The sequence below is a fragment of the Caloenas nicobarica genome, chromosome 2, assembly GCF_036013445.1.
Source record: "Caloenas nicobarica isolate bCalNic1 chromosome 2, bCalNic1.hap1, whole genome shotgun sequence".
In the NCBI taxonomy this organism is placed as follows: domain Eukaryota; kingdom Metazoa; phylum Chordata; class Aves; order Columbiformes; family Columbidae; genus Caloenas; species Caloenas nicobarica.
Window position 1 is genome coordinate 58736380 of NC_088246.1, and position 21408 is coordinate 58757787.

Consider the following 21408-nt stretch of genomic DNA (forward strand, 5'->3'; position numbering starts at 1 on the left):
TTTATCAAAAAGTATCTGGTTTTCTTCAATTTTTCTTCTCATCAATCCTCGTGCACCTTCCTAGGGGTGACCAACTGGGAAACAGTCTTTGTAGATGCACTTAAAAGCTGGGTTTAGAATTGGTTATTAGAGTTAACTTTTGCTCATGGTCTCACAAAATGGTCTAGGCAGCCAGTCAGTCTATTGTAAAACAGTGTAAAAAATTGTTCTTGTTTGTCTCATGGCAAAAAATAGTATTGAGAATATCCATCCTGTAGCTGCATGAAAACATCCATACACACCTATGTGATTATGATGAAGGGCCATAGAAAAACTCCTTAGTTGAAGGGAGGGTAGTGAATGTTGGTTCTGTTAAAATATAGATGTAATTACTTCGATGTATTTTAAGATTAGCCATGGTAAGATGACAAAAAGTGTAGGAATTGGAAGAACAAGCCTTCCTAGGTGTTTAAGACTTATTGTGCCTTCAGGAGTAAGAATCACGTTTCATTCCTGCCAGGCTGGAACTCTAGAGATATTCTAACTTACTCTTTTATACACTATATATCAGCCCTGAGCTTTGCAGGGTAACATCTAAGTTCTGTAACAATTCACCTGAGATGTGCATTTGCCTTCCCTCAAGATAACTATAGTATTGTGAACATCAGCAGTCTTTCAGAAATATATCCACAATCAAAAATACATGTGAACACTCAAAAAGACTTATCTGAGAAATTTGAACATAGCACAGCTCTGTTGCTCTTTTAAAATCTCTGGAATTTGAGTTTTCCTTGCAGAAAAGATAGGTGTAAAAAAAAATGCTGGGGAAAAAAAAAAGCGAAACCAAAACAAATTTATGAATAATGAAGATAGCGTGTTTGTGTATTTTTTAAAAAGAACTCTCATTTAGTGGCCACTGTGAGACAGATGGAATATTTACAGTTATTTATCTCAAAGTTTTCACTTTCTCTCTTATCTCATTTATTATTACTATTTGCTACAGTATGAAGCCTCTTAGATAAATTAATATGGACTGCTGGCAGCTGCCTGTGGATAAAGAGCTATCTAATAATTACTGCAGTAGCATTTTAGCTGCTACTAGATTTCACTTCTGTCATGATCTCCATGTCTGATGTAGAGTAGCTAATGGGAAATGTTTAAACCAGACTACTGAAAGAATCATTTGCTCCAGTGTCTGTGCATACTGATGTTGGGAATTTATCAGGGTTAACATTATACTCTTGTTATCCATATGTAATAGGCTTTTTTTCTTTTGGCATTTCCTTATGGGAAAGCAAAACGTTATTAAAGGCTATTTATTAGAAGTTTCTTTCATACACAAATCTTGTAGGGTCCATTTTCCTGTTCGCATTTGGACAGAGTAGTTAGGTCCAGCTTTTGACAGAGTAGTTCCTTGCAAATTCATATAAGTAGGAGTTTCTTGACCTAATTAGTGACTGAACTTTAGCTTTAAACCAGCATATTTCCCCCCACCCCGTTTCAGTCTTTCATGTTATTTCTCTTCCAAAAAGGCAATTCACTGTAATCTTGCGAATCTAATTTTTAAAGCTGTTGGTTAATAGGCATTTAAACAGTTGTTTAAACACTTTCCAGGGTGATTTTAAGCTTAGAGGGCCTTGTGTTGCTGCACTGCTCACTGAGGCAAGTGAAAAGATCTACATTTTTCCTGATGTTAGACTTGGATCAGAACTTGTTTGTACATCAATTTTACCAAACATCCAACACATAGAAGCAGAAAGTGTCACACGTTGCCAGCAGAGATGGAAAATGTTATAATAGGAATAGTAATGCGCATATAAGGCTTGGAGTTGTGGGTCCCTACATTACAGCTCTAATCCCTGATTCAGGCTCTCTCTCCACAGTGTGCCTGCCTAGAGTGAATTTTGTTGATGTTCGGATTTGTTGTGTCCTGGGGTTACCTGTCTTCCCTGTCCTTTCATGGCCTTTGGAAGAGAACCTTGCTGTGGTCTTGGGGCTTTTCCTCAGCAGGTCATCTTGTAGTTGGGTCTCTTGCCAGCGTGGGCATGGCAGCCGTGGCTGGCCCTGATCACCTCAGCAAGTTGAGTTTCGTTCGACACATCCGATTCTGCTCTTTGTGTAAAACGTTAACAAAGGTGGCCAGTGACTGGACAGCTTTCGCTAAGCACGGCACTATTTCAGGAACAAAAGGGGTCAGAGGAGCAAACCTGTTGTTAAAAAACCAAATAAACAATTAAACAACAAAAACTCCAAAACAGACAAAACCACCACCAACAAAAACCAGCCCAAACAAAAGCCTACACAAAAGCTGAACAGAGATTATATTAGGTATTGTAGGCCTTGGCAGATCTATTAGTGCAATGATATCGGTTCTTTGTTCCAACCTGGCTTGCCTTCACCTGGCTGCTCTTGGATCCAGTGAGAGTGACTTCTCTTTATCAGGCCGAGCCACTCTGCCTTTCCCAGTTCTGTATCTGATGGGCCACTTAAGCCAGACGAACCCAGAATACGCTGTTTCCAGACCCGCCAAGTGTGGCACGAACACAGTTAGCTTTTGCCTCTGTTTCATTCCTTTACAAGTAGATATAGTCAGCGCTTAAAATGCAAGAGTCTCTGAATATTCCCAATGCGTATGGCTTCTGATCGATTCTCCCTTTCAGTGCTTCACAAGGTTCACCTGTCATTTGCGTGTTGTTAATGTTGTTAGTGGCAATGCAGCAAAAAGCTTCTGTAGAGGGGTTAGTGCAGTGGTGGTGTGCTTGATGGTCTTTTTGTCATGGTAAAGCAGCTCATAGATTGCCAGTTCTTGTCCTTAAGTATTTAATATATGGTAGAGGTGCTTACTGTGTACCAAAATATTCCCATTTCCATTTAGTATTTCTCCGTAAAATAAAAGCTGTGATATTATGAACCTCTTTCTAGGTAAATGGGTGGAGAAGAGTTTTCCACTTGAACTGTCATCCTGAATATCTGGAGAGGGAAATAATGCAGACAGGGAGCACAGCAGCCTCCTGCCTTCTCAGTGATTTCCAGGGTCCTTACGCCTATGGATAAAACTGCCTCTGTGCTGTGCAAGGCGGGGGGGCAATATCACCATGTAGCCCAGATTGATAATGAAGCCAGTAATGATCACCTACTAAAGTATTTCTGAAGAAATCAGTGAGTGGGGGATATTGGTGCACCAAAAGCGAGGTTTTGGCCTCAATCCTGCAAAAGCAGCGTAATCCATGCAGCATGTTCAGACCATTGACTGGGTAGAATCAATTACAGCACAAACAGTGGACAGCACAAGTATAAAGTTCTTGGCAGGATAAGGCTTAAAGCAGAAAGATTTGTTCTGTAGAGGTTGTCAGGTTAGCCCATGTGGAATTTGAAGGTTCAGCGTATGTTTTTCTTCTCTTAGTTTTCTAAACCAAACTAAAGCATTCCCACTCCTTAGTGTTTGCAACACTTAAACATGCTGTTCATAACATTTGAATGTTCTCGTGCTGCCCGTCACAACTACTGTAATGACTGTGTATGCATTTAGCTTTTGTAATCTTTCTCATCCATTTATCTCTCCAGCCCTGAATTTTTTCTTCACTGAAAATCTTCCACTTTTTAGTAGGGTTGTAATTGAATACAACTCTTCAGATAAAATCACTACAGGTTCTTAAGAGATTCTTTGCACTGTGGCGCTTCAGTGCGCTCATATGAGTTGTATTTGGGCTTTGGCTTTGGTGGTTTTTTGTTTGTTTTTGGTTGGTTGGTTGGTTTTGATTGGTTTGTTTGTTTTCTGCTGTATCAGATGACAAATGCCTGTCTAATTTATGGTCTGCTGTTATGTCTTTCAACATTCCTATAAGCCCATTTTTCAAATACTGGAAATTATTTCCCCCTTATTTAATGAATGTTGTTAACCTGGACAAGTGTCATCCTTGTTCACATTTCAGATCTTCCCATGTCCCTTTATATCATGTCTTTATATTGCCTTGGGCCTGCAGCATCTCTTATTTTAATATCTTCCAGCAAATTTCAGGGCTGCACTGTTTTGTCCTAATCCTCATTTTCCAAACTGCTCTGTAACCAACAGGGAAGCTTCCACTGACTGTGAGAACTTTAAAACTGTCGTTATATTAAAAACAAGCAGACAAAACTCTTCCTTGCTGTACCTCACCACACATTGTGTATCTTCAGCTTTTTAGTACGCACTGACCATCTTTGTTTGGATTCGTCTCTGCCGTCTTCAGTTCTGTGTGCAAGCTGGCTGTCATTAATTGTGGAGAAGTTTGTGCAATGCAGAGCTGAATTACATCCATTGCTGTGCTAAAGCCCAGATGTGGTCCAGCTGCTGCAGTGGTGAGAATATGGATGTGCAGGAGCTTTAAGGCAGGAGTCTGTAGCTGGGACAGGCATAGCTGAAGCAGCAATGAGAGCTATGTGGATACTATCGCACTTTTAAGTGTATGTAGAACCAAGTGACAACCGGTATTACTAGACAGATGCCCATCCCAATGCAACTTAATGTCTGCTGTGAGTGTTTTACCCCCCACACGCTGTTACTGCCGAGCTGCAGCTCAGTGCTTCGCTTTCCTCATTCTGTCTGCCTTTTCAGCAATGGTTACTGGAGAGAAATAGATGAGTGATGGGTTGTGCCTGCAGCATAGATCCCAAATACCTCAAGGATACCATAGAAGAACAGGGCTCTTTGCTGTCAGCTCTACATTTAGCCAGTAGCTCCAGGCTCGCAGGGAAGGAGAGGGAAGTCCCTCAAGTGACAGAGCTCAGACTCTCGGTGTGGTTAGCTCAAGTGCGAGGAGGGCAGGACTAGGGTCTCGGCAACTGGCAGTCTTGTTTGCTTTTTTATTGGTATTGGTGTCATGAAAGATTGCAATTATACCTCCCAGCAGTAGTTTGGAAGCTGCTGAAGTGGTAAGCATACATGGCTCTGAAAGTAAGCTAGATATTCAAACGTTAAGTGTTTCGCTGGAAGTTGTAACTCCTTGGTTTTGAGAGTGGCTGGCAGGCGTCCTTTGGGTTTTACATGCAATTCTTTCTGCCTCAGATTAGGTCATTCAGGTTTTAAACCTACCATGCCTGCCTTTCCATGTGCCTGGAGCAGTTTTACTTAGGACAGCATCTTCCGCCCTCAGCGACCAAGAATTGTTACAACTTTGCCGACTTTATCCCTCTTTGATTACCATTTATGTTCTTTCATCTCCCTACTTACATTTGGTCTTTCTCTTGTCACGTCTTCCTCTCACTGCATTTTTCCACTTGTTCACATTTTCTCCCTCCCAATTTACTTTAACTGGGTAGGGGGTTAATTTTTGTGGAATTAAAATGGAACCATGTACTTGAAACAAAACACATGCATAGCTCTTAGATCAAGGATTGAGTTTTCAGCACCAATGAAGGATTAGTCCCTTGTTTTCCAGAACTCTTCTCCCTAAGAAGTCGTAGAAGGAGGGGTGCTAACTGCAAATTGCAGTATATTCATTTTCTGTGGCAGGAATTGGCAAATGAATTAACAGTGAAGTTTCGATCCGTGTTAAAGCTGTATCTGTAGCTGCTGAAGTCAGTGGAAGTATTCTTATCGACTCCTGTAATGATAGCTGTTATTTATGGTTTGTTTTTTTGGTGGGTTTTTTTGTTGCCGTTGTTGTGGGGTTTTTGGTTGGTTGGTTGTTTTTGTTTGGTTGGTTTTTTTTATGGTATCTTTGTAAATAAGAAACTGGCATCTGCATCTTCTGCATGTGTTTCTCATTAATAGCTCCTCTCCTACAGAGCAATGACCACTTGTATTGTACAACTCTTTGGAACCATGGTTTCCAAGGTCTAGGTTTTGCAGTGCTAAAGGGTTGCAAAAGGAAATACTGGCATGACCTGATACAACTCACTATGAGCTGCACCCCACTTGGTCAAAAAGCAAACACTTTGCGATCACTCTCTGATCTGCAGCTTCATTTCCCTGGATGGTAAACAGCTAATTAAAGACAGACCTCCCGCATCTCGCACAGTCCCTTGAGGAAACCGAGAAGGTGATGCACGACCAGGCAGCCGAGGCCCGAGCAGCGGCCAGGGCCACCATGGCACACTGGAGGCAAACCTCAGCAAGTGCTTTGGGAACCAGCAGCAATTCTGACAGACTGCTTGTTCCCACTAAACCAGATACCTCCGAGCGCAGCCTTTTACTGCTAAAAATATTCTGTGCTGTCACTTCCATGCTGAGCGATCCCAATATACTTCACAAGCGCTATGTATAGAGAGAGATAAACATGGCCACCAAAGAAAGCTATCTTTCAGATGAAAGACAGTAACCAACTGACAAAAAGCATGCTGTTCTTCAGAGGAGTTAGGGAAAATGTTGATACAGGCCACCCCTCAAAAAGATCTGTAAAAAATGTAATGGGGACTTCAAGTGCTGTCAGAAACCTACACTAAACAGACAGGACCTTGATATTTGAAAGCTTGCCTGAAATTCCCACAGAGAAGCAAACAGATAGCCAATACAACTTCCTAAGAAGTACTGACGGAGTTCAAATACAAATAGTTGTGTGACCCTTTTGATCAGTTTGGTTTTACTCAGGAGGCAGAACTGAAAAACCTACTCTCCCTTCTCAAACAGTATTTTGCTGATATAAATGATCAGCCTGTCTTTCCATGTTCTCCAAGAATAACAACTACAACATTTAGAACCACCTGGGCTACCTTCAAAGAAACAAATAATTAACATGAGTCAGGAACACAAAGTCAGACAGGCGCCTGAACTTGGTACTCTATTCCAGTCTCTTATCCATCACTAATTTGATTTAGCAATACATATTACAATACTTGCTTTCTATAAACTTAATGCAATTATGGCGTAAAAATAGAAGCTACATTTCATGTATTGATCCCCTCTGAATAAGAAACGCTGTACTCCTGAAATTACAGAAGGCCTTATAGTCTTTAGCTGAACAAATTCTCTTTAGATTGAAATTTAAAAGTGTTTTTGGCCAATATGTATGTCTATGAACACAGTTAGCAAAATGCTTTTAAAAATAATTTTCTGCACAAAGAGGTCAATCTCTGGTTGATCTGTTTTGCAATTTGCATGGCAAGTTGCAGGAAAGGGACATTGCAAAGCATAGAGTATCAATAAAATCATTTTGCAAGAGAATACAAGTGAAATCCATTGATATGTTTCCTATTTATGATGTTTCTTCTCTTACCACCCGATTTATCACTTGAAGAATGCAAAATGATGACAACAGCCGTTACAATTCATATGTGCAGCTCGTAGTGAGTTGTATCAGGTCATGCCAGTATTTCCTTTTGCAACCCTTTAGCACTGCAAAACCTAGACCTTGGAAACCATGGTTCCATAGAGTTGTACAATACAAGTGGTCATTGCTCTGTAGGAGAGGAGCTATTAATGAGAAACACATGCAGAAGATGCAGATACCAATTTCTTATTTACAAAGATACCATAGTAAAAAAAACCCAAACAAACAAAAATCACAAATAACAGCTATAATTACAGGAGTCAATAAGAATACTTCCACTGACTTCAGCAGCTACAGATACAGCTTTAACATGGATCGAAACTTCACTGTTAATTCATTTGCCAATTTCTGCCACAGAAAATGAATATACTGCAATTTGCAGTTAGCACCCCTCCTTCTACGACTTCTTAGGGAGAAGAGTTCTAGAAAACAAGGGACTAATCCTTCATTGGTGCTGAAAACTCAATCCTTGATCTAAGAGCTATGCATGTGTTTTGTTTCAAGTACATGGTTCCATTTTAATTCCACAAAAATTAACCCCCTACCCAGTTAAAGTAAATTGGGAGAGAGAAAATGTGAACAAGTGGAAAAATGCGGGACGTCTTTCTTTAATTAGCTGTTTACCATCCAGGGAAATGAAGCTGCAGATCAGAGAGTGATCACAAAGTGTTTGCTTTTTGACCAAGTGGGGCCAAACCCAGGCTGTGCAGTGGATTGCCAGCTAAGCAGAGAGCTAGTTTAAAGGTCAATCTCATTTCAAAAACAGAGGGAGGGAGATGCATTACAATGCTTCATTGGAAAAATGTCAAAAGCCATTAGCTGCTGGCTGAAATACATGAAAGGGAGCAGCATTAACTCTGCTCTTCATTTCGTGTGGAGGTGAAACAAAGCATTTCACCATTTACCTTCAGGAATTAAGAGGCAACTTGGTTTTAAGGTCAATTCCTTTGTTATAGGGGTTCTCAGTAGAAATATGAGATAAAATTTGTTTTCCTTTGCACATACTCTTTAACATACCCTATTGTCTGTTCACTTACATATGAATGTTGATAAATACATATATGCACATATGCACATATACGTAATGCACTAAACAGCTGTGTATTTCACATGCAAAATTTTCTTTGTCAATGAGGAACATACTTAATGTCAATGTTAGGGAATAGCATTCCTGGAATAGTATCACCTGCCAACTAAAACAGGTCGATCAGGCATATTCATACATTCCAGCCTCCCGACCAGTTTCAACTACTGCTGTTTTTAACTCGGCAGGGGATATTTCTTTCTTTCACCTTCCAAAAATACGTACCTTCAAAAACTGAAATATTTCTTTTTTGGACCTGCATGTATTTTTCTAGAACTAAGATTTGTCTGGCTTAAAAATCCCAATGAACCTAGATTTCTACTGGGCTAAAAATAAGTTTTATTTGTTTGGAAAGAGGGAAGTACCTAGCTTTTCAAGAGAGACAGACAGGGCTTACCTCTGGCTGTGAGAAGGATCTACGTACTGGATTTCTAAATCAAGACATTTGTAAATATGTTTTATTTACAAACATGCTTTTATACTTAAAGGCTCCACTGCTCCTACGTGGGATGACCTGCATATTGCGGAGTTCCATAAATTTGTATTAAAATACCCTTTCTACTGCCTGCGCCTGTATTCCGTCAGTGGCCATTGTCTGTAAACTGTGTGTGCATGATTGGCTCCATGTGTGTGTATCCCTTCCCTCATGTGCTTTGCGACCTGACCTTTTGCTCTGGACTGTCCATCCCTCACACCCCTTGTATTGCCTCTGGGGCAGGATGCAGAGTGCAGGTGTTTCTTGATGGGGGCAGCTTGTTCCAATTTTCCTGTGGTCTCATCTGTCAGCTGTAACCATTGGCCAGCTTGCTTATCCCTTCCCTTTGGGGGTTTTCTACCGTGGACATGCAGATGGAGAGTGGTCCTTTTTCTCAGCCTGGCTTTCCAGGCTTCCTTCACGTTTCCAACAAAAAGGGGGAAAGGGCTTTCTGCAGTCACCCTGCTGGGTCAACTTGCGATAGAGATGTGATTTAGTTTGGGTGTGGGCATATGTCGACATCTATGTCAAATTAGAAAGGTTGCATCATGCGGCATTCACGCTGCCATTGAGCCAGCGGTGGGAAGCAGACAGCAGCTGATGCAGTGGAAGTGCCAGCTGGCCCCCACATATACTACATAGGAACTCTACATTTTAAATCTGATTCTGGGTTCTCTTGTGCCACCAAACTCTGGCCTAAAATGTCTGTGATTTCTTAAGAAAGGTCATGCAGTCTAGCTCAGCTAAGCCTCCTTAAGCAAGCATGGTATTTTATGAACAATACATCTTGAGGAGCAGTAATTTCCCATACATCTTAATAATATGGCAGGTGTTGGAGCATCTCCAGCAGCTTATAGAGACTAAATATGACAAATAAATGTCACGAGTAATGAAGCCAGAGAGCAGCATGTCTGAGCTGAGGGATGCTTTCTGTGCCCTGTCAGGATGAGGGGCCGGGCAGGGTTCCCGGGCTCCAGCTCAGTGCAGTGTTTCACCTTTAATTATAAAGTGTTTTCCCTGCCAGAGCAAAAGGGACAGTTCCTAGGTTTAAATCACCTCGTGTGTATGGAAGTGTTCTTGTTTCCACAGAATGATGTGGATAACTCTGGATAATCTGTATCCAGGATGGTCCTTTACTGAAGGTAGTAATTAGTAAGCCAAAGCTCTGAGAGCAACGTTGTATACTTATGCGCTCTCCTTTTTATATTTAATTTGGCATTTAAAAGAAGACACAACCAGCTATAAAGTACGGAGGAAGAACAGAAACTATACCAGAGGACTTCACTGTTGAAGAGTTACCGCAGAGATGTACTGTGTGAATGTGCTGAAATACTTCCACTTCAATATAGAGCATGGAACACATCTAGTGAAATAATTACTGACAATTAGCAAGTCAACAAAGGGAGAATGTATTGTAGATAGCATTGTCATTTATAATTACCCATTGCAATCATTAATGACCTCTTTAAAAGGATTTCTATTGTAAATCCCTCAAGACAGTGGCCCCAAATAATTTGTTGTTGGTATCACAGAATGTTAGGGATTGGAAGGGACCTCAAAAGATCATCTAGTCCAATCCCCCTGCCAGAGCAGGAAAACTTAGGTGAGGTTACACAGGAAGGCGTCCAGGCGGGTTTTGAATGTCTCCAGAGAAGGAGAATCCACAACCCCCCTGGGCAGCCTGTTCCAGTGTTCTGTCACCCTCACTGAGAAGAAGTTTCTTCTCACATTTAAGTGGAACCTCTTGTGTTCCAGCTTGAACCCATTACCCCTTGTCTTACTGTTGGTTGTCACTGAGAAGAGCCTAGCTCCATCCTCGTGACACCCACCCTTTATATATTTATAAACATTAATGAGGTCACCCCTCAGTCTCCTCTTCTGCAAGCTAAAGAGACCCAGCTCCCTCAGCCTTTCCTCATAAGGGAGATGCTCCACTCCCTTAATCATCTTTGTGGCCCTGCGCTGGACTCTCTCCAGCAGTTCCCTGTCCTTCTTGAACTGAGGGGCCCAGAACTGGACACAATATTCCAGATGAGGTCTCACCAGGGCAGAGTAGAGGGGAAGGAGAACCTCTCTGGACCTACTAACCACCCCCCTTCTAATACACCCCAGGATGCCATTGGCCTTCTTGGCCACAAGGGCACAGTGCTGGCTCATGGTCATCCTGCTGTCCACCAGGACCCCCAGGTCTCTTTCCCCTACACTGCTCTCTAATAGGTCATTCCCCAACCTGTACTGGAACCTGGGGTTGTTCCTGCCCAGATGCAAGACTCTACATTTCCCCTTGTTATATTTCATTAAATTTTTCCCTGCCCAACTCTCTAGCCTGTCCAGATCTCGCTGGATGGCAGCACAGCCTTCTGGCGTGTCAGCCACTCCTCCCAGCTTGGTGTCATCAGCAAACTTGCTGATAGTACACTCAATTCCCTCATCCAAGTCATTGATGAATATATTGAACAGTATTGGTCCCAGAACTGACCCTTGAGGCACTCCACTAGATACAGGCCTCCAACCAGACTCCGCCCCATTGATCACAACTCTCTGGCTTCTCTCCTTCAGCCAGTTTGCAGTCCACCTCACTACCCGATCATCCAGTCCACACTTCCTCAGTTTTGCCGTGAGGATGCTGTGGGAGACGGTGTCAAATGCTTTGCTGAAGTCAAGGTAGACCACATCCACTGCTCTGCCATCGTCAATCCACCTTGTTACGTCTTCATAAAAGGCTATGAGGTTGGTCAAACACGACTTCCCCTTGGTGAAGCCATGTTGACTGTCCCTGATGACCCTCTTATCCTTGATATGTCTTAAGATGGCACCAAGGATAAGGTGTTCCATCACTTTCCCAGGGATGGAGGTGAGGCTGACCGGTCTATAGTTGCCCGGGTCCTCCTTCTTGCCCTTTTTGAAGACCGGAGTGGTAGCCCACTTATATATATATAGTGGTAGTCCACTTATTTTCTTCCTGTGAGAGTACAACTAGGTAAAACCAATGGGACACCACTGGCATCTGCTTACTGCTTTATTCTTTCAGTGAAGGTGTAGTTTCCTTTGATTTTTAAGTCTACTTTGTTTAACATTCATATATATATATATATATATATATATATATATATATATATATATATTTTAACAATATGTTAGTCTTTGAGCTTCTTGGCTTTGTCCTTTGGGCTGCCTCTTCTGCTCCGCAGTTGGTCACACCACCAACCTGTCCTCAGGCACAGTGTCCCTTGTTGTGTGGTACTGTCTTTGTCTTCTCATTGATCTACGTGATAAAGGAGTGAGTGCGTCACAGTGTTTACAATAAATGTGTTCTAATCTGGGATTGAGTGGTTCACATTTTTCCTCAGCTTTTAGGGCCATCTTCAGACTCTCAGCACCCTCGCAGAGCTGTTCCAGCAGCATGACTGAGTTGCTTAAAGTGCATTTCTACAAAACTCCGTTAAAACTAAAACCATCCTCACTGCAGAGAGGAAAAATCCAGGAGATTGCTGGTTGGTCTTTGCAGGCAGAGACTGTGGCCTTTTGCTTGGTCAGGTGCTTTGGCAGGGCACAGATGTGAAATCCATTTTGTCTCCCCGAAGCTGGAGTAACGAGGCAACGGTCTGGCTCGTCCTATCTCGCTGGTTTGGCCGCCTGAGTTTGTGGCCATTTTGGGCTCCCACAGGCCACTGCCCATGAGCCCTGCTCCCCTCTGACAGGCTGTAAATGTCTCCATACTTCTATTTTATTTCTGCTATGCTGTTTTCATTTATTGATGATCAAAACTGTAACTGCTGGCCTGGTATGGTGGTGACATGCGCATTTTTGTTTGCTTAAAAGCCCCGTCTAAGCTTGTAAGTTGGCGAGCGTGGCCCTGGGGCCATGATATGGCCTCACTGGCTGGTTTTTAAGCTGTTCGATAAAAGAGAGTGAAGAGCCAGGCCCTTGCCTGGAGACTGGGATGTTTGCTCACATCTACGCAACGTAGATCTTGTAGATTGGTCTGGAAAAGAGCTCGTCGAAGCAGTCTAAAATGAAGTTTGGAAGCAGACTAAAAATTTATTTGTGTGGACAACCAGAAGGCCATTCCTCTGGCTTGCTATCTGCCTGCCTTATATTTATTATACATGCAGTCCTGTGCAAGTTTTCAGCAACTTTTTAGAGGTTATTCGTATTTATAGATTACCCCTCGACTTCTCTGAAAATCAGCTGGGTAGCCTGACAGCTGCTAGGTGTCTGGAAACGCTATGAGGGGAAAGGCACCCAGTGAGCGGGATTCTCAAAAATAAATATCCTTCGCTGTGTGCTGCAAGAAATAAACACATCTGTTGTGACAGGAGCGAGTGTGGTACAGATGCTCACATGTAGCTATTTTCTGTGGGGTTTTTTTAAGGGAAGAGTTGGTGCAAAGGGGGGATTATTTTTTGCTACTGTTCTCTTACAGCTAGGTAATTATGTTTAATTAAGTAGGGGTTCATCCATGCTAAGCTAGGGATGTATTTTTTAAAATTGCATTTCAGGAAATGCTGTGATTTTTAAGGAGAGCTGCACTTTTAAAAAATATGAGTGAAAATTCTAACTTCTCAACAGGTGGTGCCAAGCTGTCTAGCAGCTCTAGTGTGTTCTGTCAAGCCAAAGGCATATTTTTAGCCTGAATCTCTGCTATGCACATTGTCATAACAGGTGCTTGATGAGACCATTTTCTTTGTTTATAGATGAGGTCTTGTCCGAAAACTTTTTGGACTACAAGAACCGTGGCGTCAATGGCTCTCACCGTGGTCAGATTATCTGGAAGATTGATGCCAGCTCTTACTTTGTGGAGCGTAAGTATTTTTCCCATCCTGCTATGGTATATTTCAGTCATTGCAGAAAGATAATTGAACTGCTTAAATTGTTCTTATGATGTTTTTATGCCAAATAAGTCCTTTAGGAACAACCAAATATGTTTCCAAAACCTTTGAATGTATTGAGGGGAACTGAAACATTTTATAGAGTAGAAAACCACAGTTTCTGCAAGCAAAGTATTTTCTGGACATTTATATATATATACAGTTATGTGTTCTAATCCGGTTGCTGTTATTTGGACTATATCGTTAGTAATGAGCCGCATGAACTTTAATATGATATTAAGGTAAAGAGGAACTCAGGGGTGTAATCTCACTCTAGGAAGATTCACACTGACTTTTAATTGGACAACTTTATAGTGCATCTGGCTTCCACCAGATTCAGGTGCATTCAGAGGTAAAAAGGGTAGAGTTCTGATCATCATCTAGACTGATAAAAGTATAACAATATATAGTTGCAGCAAGGTACACTGATTTCAGATAAATTGTTCCTCATTATATTCATTTATTACCCAGGGCATCTGATGCAATACAGTGTAACTCTTTTCCACCTCCTTAGGAATCAAAATACAGAAACACTGAATTTGCTCCTGCAAAGTACTATGTACATTCTGCAGCAGGTTAACACTTTCAGGCTCGGCTGTCACACATCCCTGACCAAAATAAACCTGACCATTCGAGTCCTTTGTCTTTTCAAAGAGTTACCATGTGCTAGAGTGAATGGAATTTATGGTTGTCTTTGGAGAACACAGACTGGACTGAGATCTATAGCAAAACATCAGCGATAAAAGAGCTACATGCATCCTCATGGAGGAGTTAAGCATGAAGAAGCCTAGCATGCAGCAGTTTCCATTTTTCAGTTGTACTGAATGTTTCCGATGAGCTACCTTAGCCTGCTGGGCAAAATTCAGAAGTTTTGTAAAAGTATATATAAATTGCATGACAAGCAAGTATATCACAGAATCACAGAATGTTAGGGATTGGAAGGGACCTCGAAAGATCATCTAGTCCAATCCCCCTGCCGGAGCAGGAACACCCAGATGAGGCTACACAGGAAGGTGTCGAGGCAGATTTTGAATGTCTCCAGAGAAGGAGACCCCACAACCTCCCTGGGCAGCCTGTTCCAGTGCTCTGTCACCCTCACTGAGAAGAAGTTTCTTCTCAAATTTAAGTGGAACCTCTTGTGTTCCAGTTTGTACCCATTACCCCTTGTCTTACTGTTGGTTGTCACCAAGAAGAGCCTGGCTCCATCCTCATGACCCTCACCCTTTATATATTTATAAACATTAGTGAGGTCACCCCTCAGTCTCCTCTTGTCCAAGCTAAAGAGACCCAGCTCCCTCAGCCTTTCCTCATAAGGGAGATGCTCCACTCCCTTAATCATCTTTGTGGCCCTGCGCTGGACTCTCTCCAGCAGTTCCCTGTCCTTGAACTGAGGGGCCCAGAACTGGACACAATATTCCAGATGAGGTCTCACCAGGGCAGAGTAGAGGGGAAGGAGAACCTCTCTCGACCTACTAACCACCCCTCTTCTAATCCACCCCAGGATGCCATTGGCCTTCTTGGCCACAAGGGCACAGTGCTGGCTCATGGCCATCCTGCTGTCCACCAGGACCCCCAGGTCCCTTTCCCCTACATTGCTCTCCAACAGGTCATTCCCCAACCTATACTGGAACCTGGGGTTGTTCCTACCCAGATGCAAGACTCTACACTTGCCCTTGTTATATTTCATTAAATTTTTCCCCGCCCAACTCTCCAGCCTGTCCAGGTCTCGTTGGATGGCAGCACAGCCCTCTGGTGTGTCAGCCACCCCTCCCAGCTTGGTGTCAGACTTTGAGAGCCATCAAGAGAATCATTGATGTAACCTACATTCTAAAGGATCTGGAAAGTGTATGTATTGTACTTGATTAGATGAATCTATGACTTTGAGCTTAAGTATCTGGTATAAGCAAGGATGCTACAGGCAGACATTTTACAGATACTCAGTCCTAGAAACAGGTTATCTCTTTGCAGTATGAAGCATTGCTGATGGTCTGTAATTCCTGGTGTTAAGTTAAATTGACAATGTTCTTCTAAAGAATTAAGGGAACTGCTGAAATATCTACAGGAAATACAGGATGCTTATACCCTGTGTTTTGAAAAATACATTTATGGGAAAGTGTTTCATATATAAGAACATTGATTTTAGTTATCCTGATTTCACAGCAGAAATCCATTACGGAATCTAACCTTTAAAGCAGACTCAAATTTGCAACTGCCTCTTTGAGCTGTGGTTACTAATCTGTGAGACTGATCATGCTTTCTTTTAGCTGTTAAAGAAGTGTGGCAAGGAGATATAAAATCCCAGAACTGGGTTTTGAAGAGGCCTTAGTAGCTCGGTTTATTGAAGAAGGGTGGAAGTGGGACTGGGCTTCGAGTAGTTTTCCTGCCTAATCCGCAACAGAAAAGAAAAATACAATGTGAGAAATCCTTAGGAGAAAGCCTCTTCAGGTGGGCTACATTTCATTAAGGGCTTGGCTGCACAATGAATTATGTCAGCTTAATAAGTTGCCCTCATTAGCTGAGACATAGTAGCTGTTGTTAATTGATTGCATGTATATTCTTCACTTGCCCTACTGTAAGAAAATGCAACTTAGCATAACCATCCTTCACTCATGCTTAAAACTAAGTTCTACTACACTGTAGTTGGGCAGCCTATGCTTGATAAGTTGCTGCCTCTTGGTAATTTGTTAATGCTGCCATCATTAGGTTGTGAATCTCAGCCCTGAGATTATGTTCCAGTGCACTCATCAAGGACAAATCATTGCCTTGTCCAGAATTAAAAATTTAAAAAAGGAAGTAGGCAGTAGTAAAGAACAGCATATGTGGATATTCTTACAGCCACTTGACTATTGAAGTGGCTCTAAGAGTATCCACATATGTGAAAAATGTTGATGTATGTGAATTTTATATATCTAAAGGCATATTTGAGGGTTCCTGCTCATTGTTGAGACTTATACGTGAAGGTACACAGCTTTGCAGTTGATTAAATGTTATGTTAAAAACCGCAGTGTCTGAAATCCTCATGTATTTTTTGTCCAAAGAGGACAGTGTAAACCACCTTTATTCAGACTTTTATTTTTTGGACAGAGACCATATCTTCCTCTTATGTTGCATATCACACAATATAGTGACATTTGCAGGAATGGGAAAGATACTGGTCGTCAAAATCTATTTTATTTTTCTTGCCATTCACTACAGAACTGAGAGAACCTGGAGGACAGTGCAAGGGTACGTTCACTGGTAACATGGTATACAAATTGCCAATTTGGTCCAAAGTTAACCTGACCCAGTGTCTTGTCTCCAAAAATGGCCAATAGTGTTGACTGGAGGAGAGTATAAAGGTAAGCAAGTGTTAGTGAGTCTTCTAGCTGGAGTATTCTTAGCTTCTGTTAATCTGTAGCTCTGGCACTTTCTGAGATATGTAGACTTTTTATTTAGTGGTTGTGAAGACATACAGTAGGTAGCTAAAACATGGTAATTTATTTTCAAGGTATCTGTATTGTTTTTCTGTGCATTATGTTGTACTTCCCTTAACTTGCTATTGATTGGGTTCTTGCTGATTACAGCATTAATTCTCTATAAAACTGAGTAGCTCACTTACAAAGGCAGCCCTTAAGTTCTGCTTTTGCTTTTCCTGTAACTACCTGTACCTTGGTATCTGTTCACCATATGAGTCAATATTTGCAATTTATCAACCGCACAGTGCTTCAGAAAATGTTACGGTATACACTGCCGCGTTTGGCCCATCATAGCTGGCAGGAGCCATGACAAAGGGGAAATCACAGTAAGGCCAAATAATTAGCCTTACATAGAAAATTTAAAGTTCTCAAGAACTTAAGGCACCCCGTGCAGATTGGTTTGGTTCCTGTTCTTGAGATGTATAAAGATTTAACTTTTTTTGTGGTGCAATTGTGTGAGGTAAAATAAGCTTATTATTGTGGGGCCATGGAGATCATCCTGTCCAACCTCAGAAGTCAAAGTTTTTAGGGATCCCCATGTGGTGTTTTTGTACCACATTTAAGGAAATTACCCTTTTGCTGTGACCAGCCAGCTGCTTGACATAAAGAGCTTAAAAAGCCATTTTTTAACCTTTTTTTTTTTTTTAAATTAAAGAGCTGTATGAAGGAACTTGAAAAATCAAAGGTATTAAAGACTGACTGATTTGCGACAGTGAAATTCTCATTAATATGGAAAAAGAAGCATTAGGAATGAGGTCAAGTAAATAGAGAGTTATTACTCATTTTCTATATTTTGAGTCTGGAGACATATATAATGTTTTGGGGAGTATTTTGTTCAAAAGCCTTAGCATTCCCCAATTAGTTATCCTTTCTTTCTTGCATGTTCTGAAAATTAACAAGAAAATGAAATATGACACTCTAACTATGTAGCCTTGCAGTCGTTGTTCATAAAAGCACTGACATCTAATCACTGTAGGTAACATTTGCATGCAATGGTCTGGGACCTAGAGTAGGAGTGAGTAAAGGCAAATGTGGCTGGAAGTTATTTTCTTGGTGGTGGCAGATTATCACACTAGAAATCCTCTGTCAGACAGAGTTGTAATGATAATTACTGGCAAAAAACATCGACCTGGAGGACCACACTGGACAGAAATTATGCACTATGGGCAGAAGAAACTAGCCATATGGTGAGAGATTTGTAGAAGTGCATCAGGAGTGGAGAACACAAAGGAAAGCATGGCAGAAAAATTGCAACGGTATTTTGTGTTAACTGCACTTCTTGTACAGAAGTAAATAAAACTGAAATTCTGCAATTTCAGATGCTTGTCTGTTGTTTAAGCTATACTTTCACAGTATTCTCAGTGGATTGACCAGTCTGAGTCACTCAGGGTTACTTTTCAGGTATATTTAAAATCTCACTCGATTAAAAAAAATGCCTTTTGTGTGATAGGTTGATGACAATGCAAGGTAGTTTTTTCTTTTTGATACATGCTTCTGTGTTTTGGAGGTGTTTGGGCAAAATACATGTTGCTTTTGAATTTGCTGATAGACTGGTTCAAGACCATCTAGAAGGCCCTATCACTTTTCAAAACAAAGATAATTTCTTAATACATACCCATACAGCATTTTCAGGTACCACAGAGGTTTAAAGTTTGTTTGTTTTAGTGACCTACTCTTACACCTTGAAAAGGATTAATATCTTTCCCAGATAAGCGTATGCATTTCCACTTTGCATATCATGAACCTGCAAAATAATGCTGCCAGACAGATATGTAATTGGTGTGAGCCAGATAGGGAATTTCTTCCCAATTGCAGCATGAATGCCAGCAGAACAGAACTCATCTTCTGTTAACACCCAACAAACAAAAAGCCTTAACAGCTGCAGAGGCAATGTCGCACTACAGCCAGTTTTGCATTTCTGCAGAACTGTAGCAATTTGGGATTTCATGACAGCCAGTGATAAACAGTAACCATCTACTGTAACCATAAAATTGTTGGGGTTTGCGGAGAGGAAGGAGGAGGGAAGAGAGGCTACATGTCACTAGAGATGTATATTAATACCTTGTGGTAAGGCCTGGAGGGCACTGCGGTGAAAGAACCACCCTATAATGGGTTTTCCAGGAAAGTAAACACACTCTGCTTCACTGCAATTTCTGGCACACTTTTTTTGTCTTATACAGCAATAGAGAGAGGCAGAGTGCAAGAAACAATTTCACTGAGGTGCGATGTAGGTTCTTTCTGTGAGCACAGTATCAAACTAGGCTATCCTTAAAACGACTAGAAAAGTTTTGATGCTATTTGGAATTATCGTAGAATCATAGAATGTCCCAAATTGGAAGGGACCCACAAGGATCATCGGGTCCAACTCCTGTCCCTGCACAGGACAACCCCGCAGTTCACAACGTGTGTCTGAGGGCCTTGTCCAGTCTCTTCTCGAACACTGTCAGGCTTGGGGCTGTGACACCTCCCCGGGGAGCCTGTTCCAGTGCTCCAGCACCCTCTGGGGGAAGGAACTTTTCCTAATGACCAACCCAAACCTCCCCTGGCACATCTTCCTGCCATTCCCTCGGCTCCTGTCATTGGTCACTAAAGAGAAGAGTTTGGTGCCTGCCCCTCCTCCTGCCCTTGTGAGGAAGCTGTAGACTGCAATGAGCTCTCCCCTCAGGCTCCTCCAAGCTGAACAAACCAAGTGACTTTAGCCGCTCCTCATACGGCTTCCCCTCCAAACCCTTCACCAACTTCGGAGCCCTCCTCTGGACACTCTCCAGTAGCTTTAGAGCCTTTTTATCCTGTGTCTCCCAGAACTGCACACAGGGCTCCAGGCGAGGCCGCACCAGTGCAGAGCAGAGCGGGACAATCACCTCCCTCGCCCGGCTGGCAATGCTGTGCTTGCTGCACCCAGGACACGGTTGCCCCTCTTGGCTGCCAGGGCACACTGCTGGCTCATGTTCAACTTGCTGTCGACCAGAAGCCCCGGATCCCTCTCCACAGAGCTGCTTTCCAGCATCTTGTTCCCCAGTCTGTATGTACAGCCAGGGCTGCCGTGTCCCAGCTACAAAATCTGGCACTTGCACTTGTTGAACTTCATGCGGTTGGTGACTGCCCAGTTCTCCAATTTATCCAGATCCCTCTGCAGGGCCTCTCTGCCCCTGAGAGTGTCAACAGCTCCCGCCTGTTTTGTGTCATCAGCAAACTTACTAAGCAATCCCTCAAGTCCTGAGTCTAAGTCATTTATAGAGACATCAAAGAGCACTGGCCCTATGACGGATCCCTGTGGAACCCCAATAGTGACTGGTCGCCAGTCGCAGTGCCAATTGCGCTGAAGGCAGCCAAATACCAGGGACTCCTGTTAATCTACACACAATTTTAAAATTCCTCCTTATTTTCCTCAGCCTGATACCCTTTATAGTAGTTTAATCATATTTAAACCAGGCTTAGCTTTGGAAAGAGAAGCACAGTCTGAGCCTAGATGAAGGTACTTCCCAGTTCAGGGCCATTGAGGTTCCTCAAGAGCCCTTTGCTTTGGATCCTTTGATCAGCCCTTTAGTCTTTGTTGTTGCATTTCCTGTTAGTTTTTCTGTTATAATGTCTCTCTGTGCCAGAATTGTAGGCAGCAACCTATCAGAAAAATAATAATATGATAACCATTGGATATTAGGAACATTTCTTTCCACAGAAAAGGTTGTCAGGCCTTGGAACAGGCTGCCCAGAGAAGTGGTGGAGTCACCATCCTTGGAGGTGTTTAAAAGACTCATAGACAAGGTTCTTAGGGACATGGTTTAGTGCCAGAATTAGGTTAACAATTGGACTTTATGATCTTGAGGGTCTCTTCCAGCCAAAATGATTCTATGACTCTATAAATGGAAACATAGGTCAATCCGTACAAGACATTAGACAGCTATTTCTCAGCTTCCTGTGTGCTTGTGCTGTGGTAGCTTAACTGAGAGACCAGTCTACAAATCAGATTTTTCTACATCTTTCTCTCCTTTTCCACAACTTCTTTTGACACTTGAACATATTTTGTTTGTATTGTGGAGATCGGGGCTGGTTGATTATGCATTCCCACACAGGGAGCAAGGTGCTTGTGTTGCAGCATGCATGCTTGGTGACACCATGCTGGGACAGCCTGGCTGGTCCCCACACTACTTGCTCTCCACTTTTCCTGGCAGGGCTTAAAGAAATTACAAAAACCTCTGCTAGCACAAAGCTGATATTAAAATGAGAGCTCTGACAGGTTGGTGATGGGAGTTTCAGAAAGTTCTCTCAAGGTGAACTGGAAAGGTTTAAATGAGAAGTA

General features: G+C 42.2%; 1 protein-coding gene across 5 annotated transcripts in view; it reads left to right on the top strand.

Moving 5' to 3' along the window:
• Nucleotides 1-21408, top strand: part of HECW1 (HECT, C2 and WW domain containing E3 ubiquitin protein ligase 1) — a 266955-nt gene that overhangs the window by 89305 nt on the left and 156242 nt on the right. For all 5 annotated transcript variants that reach the window (XM_065627747.1, XM_065627745.1, XM_065627748.1 and 2 more), the window contains one exon: nucleotides 13483-13590. In XM_065627747.1, the coding sequence (XP_065483819.1) occupies nucleotides 13483-13590 (108 nt within the window). The remainder of the gene's footprint in view (nucleotides 1-13482; nucleotides 13591-21408) is intronic.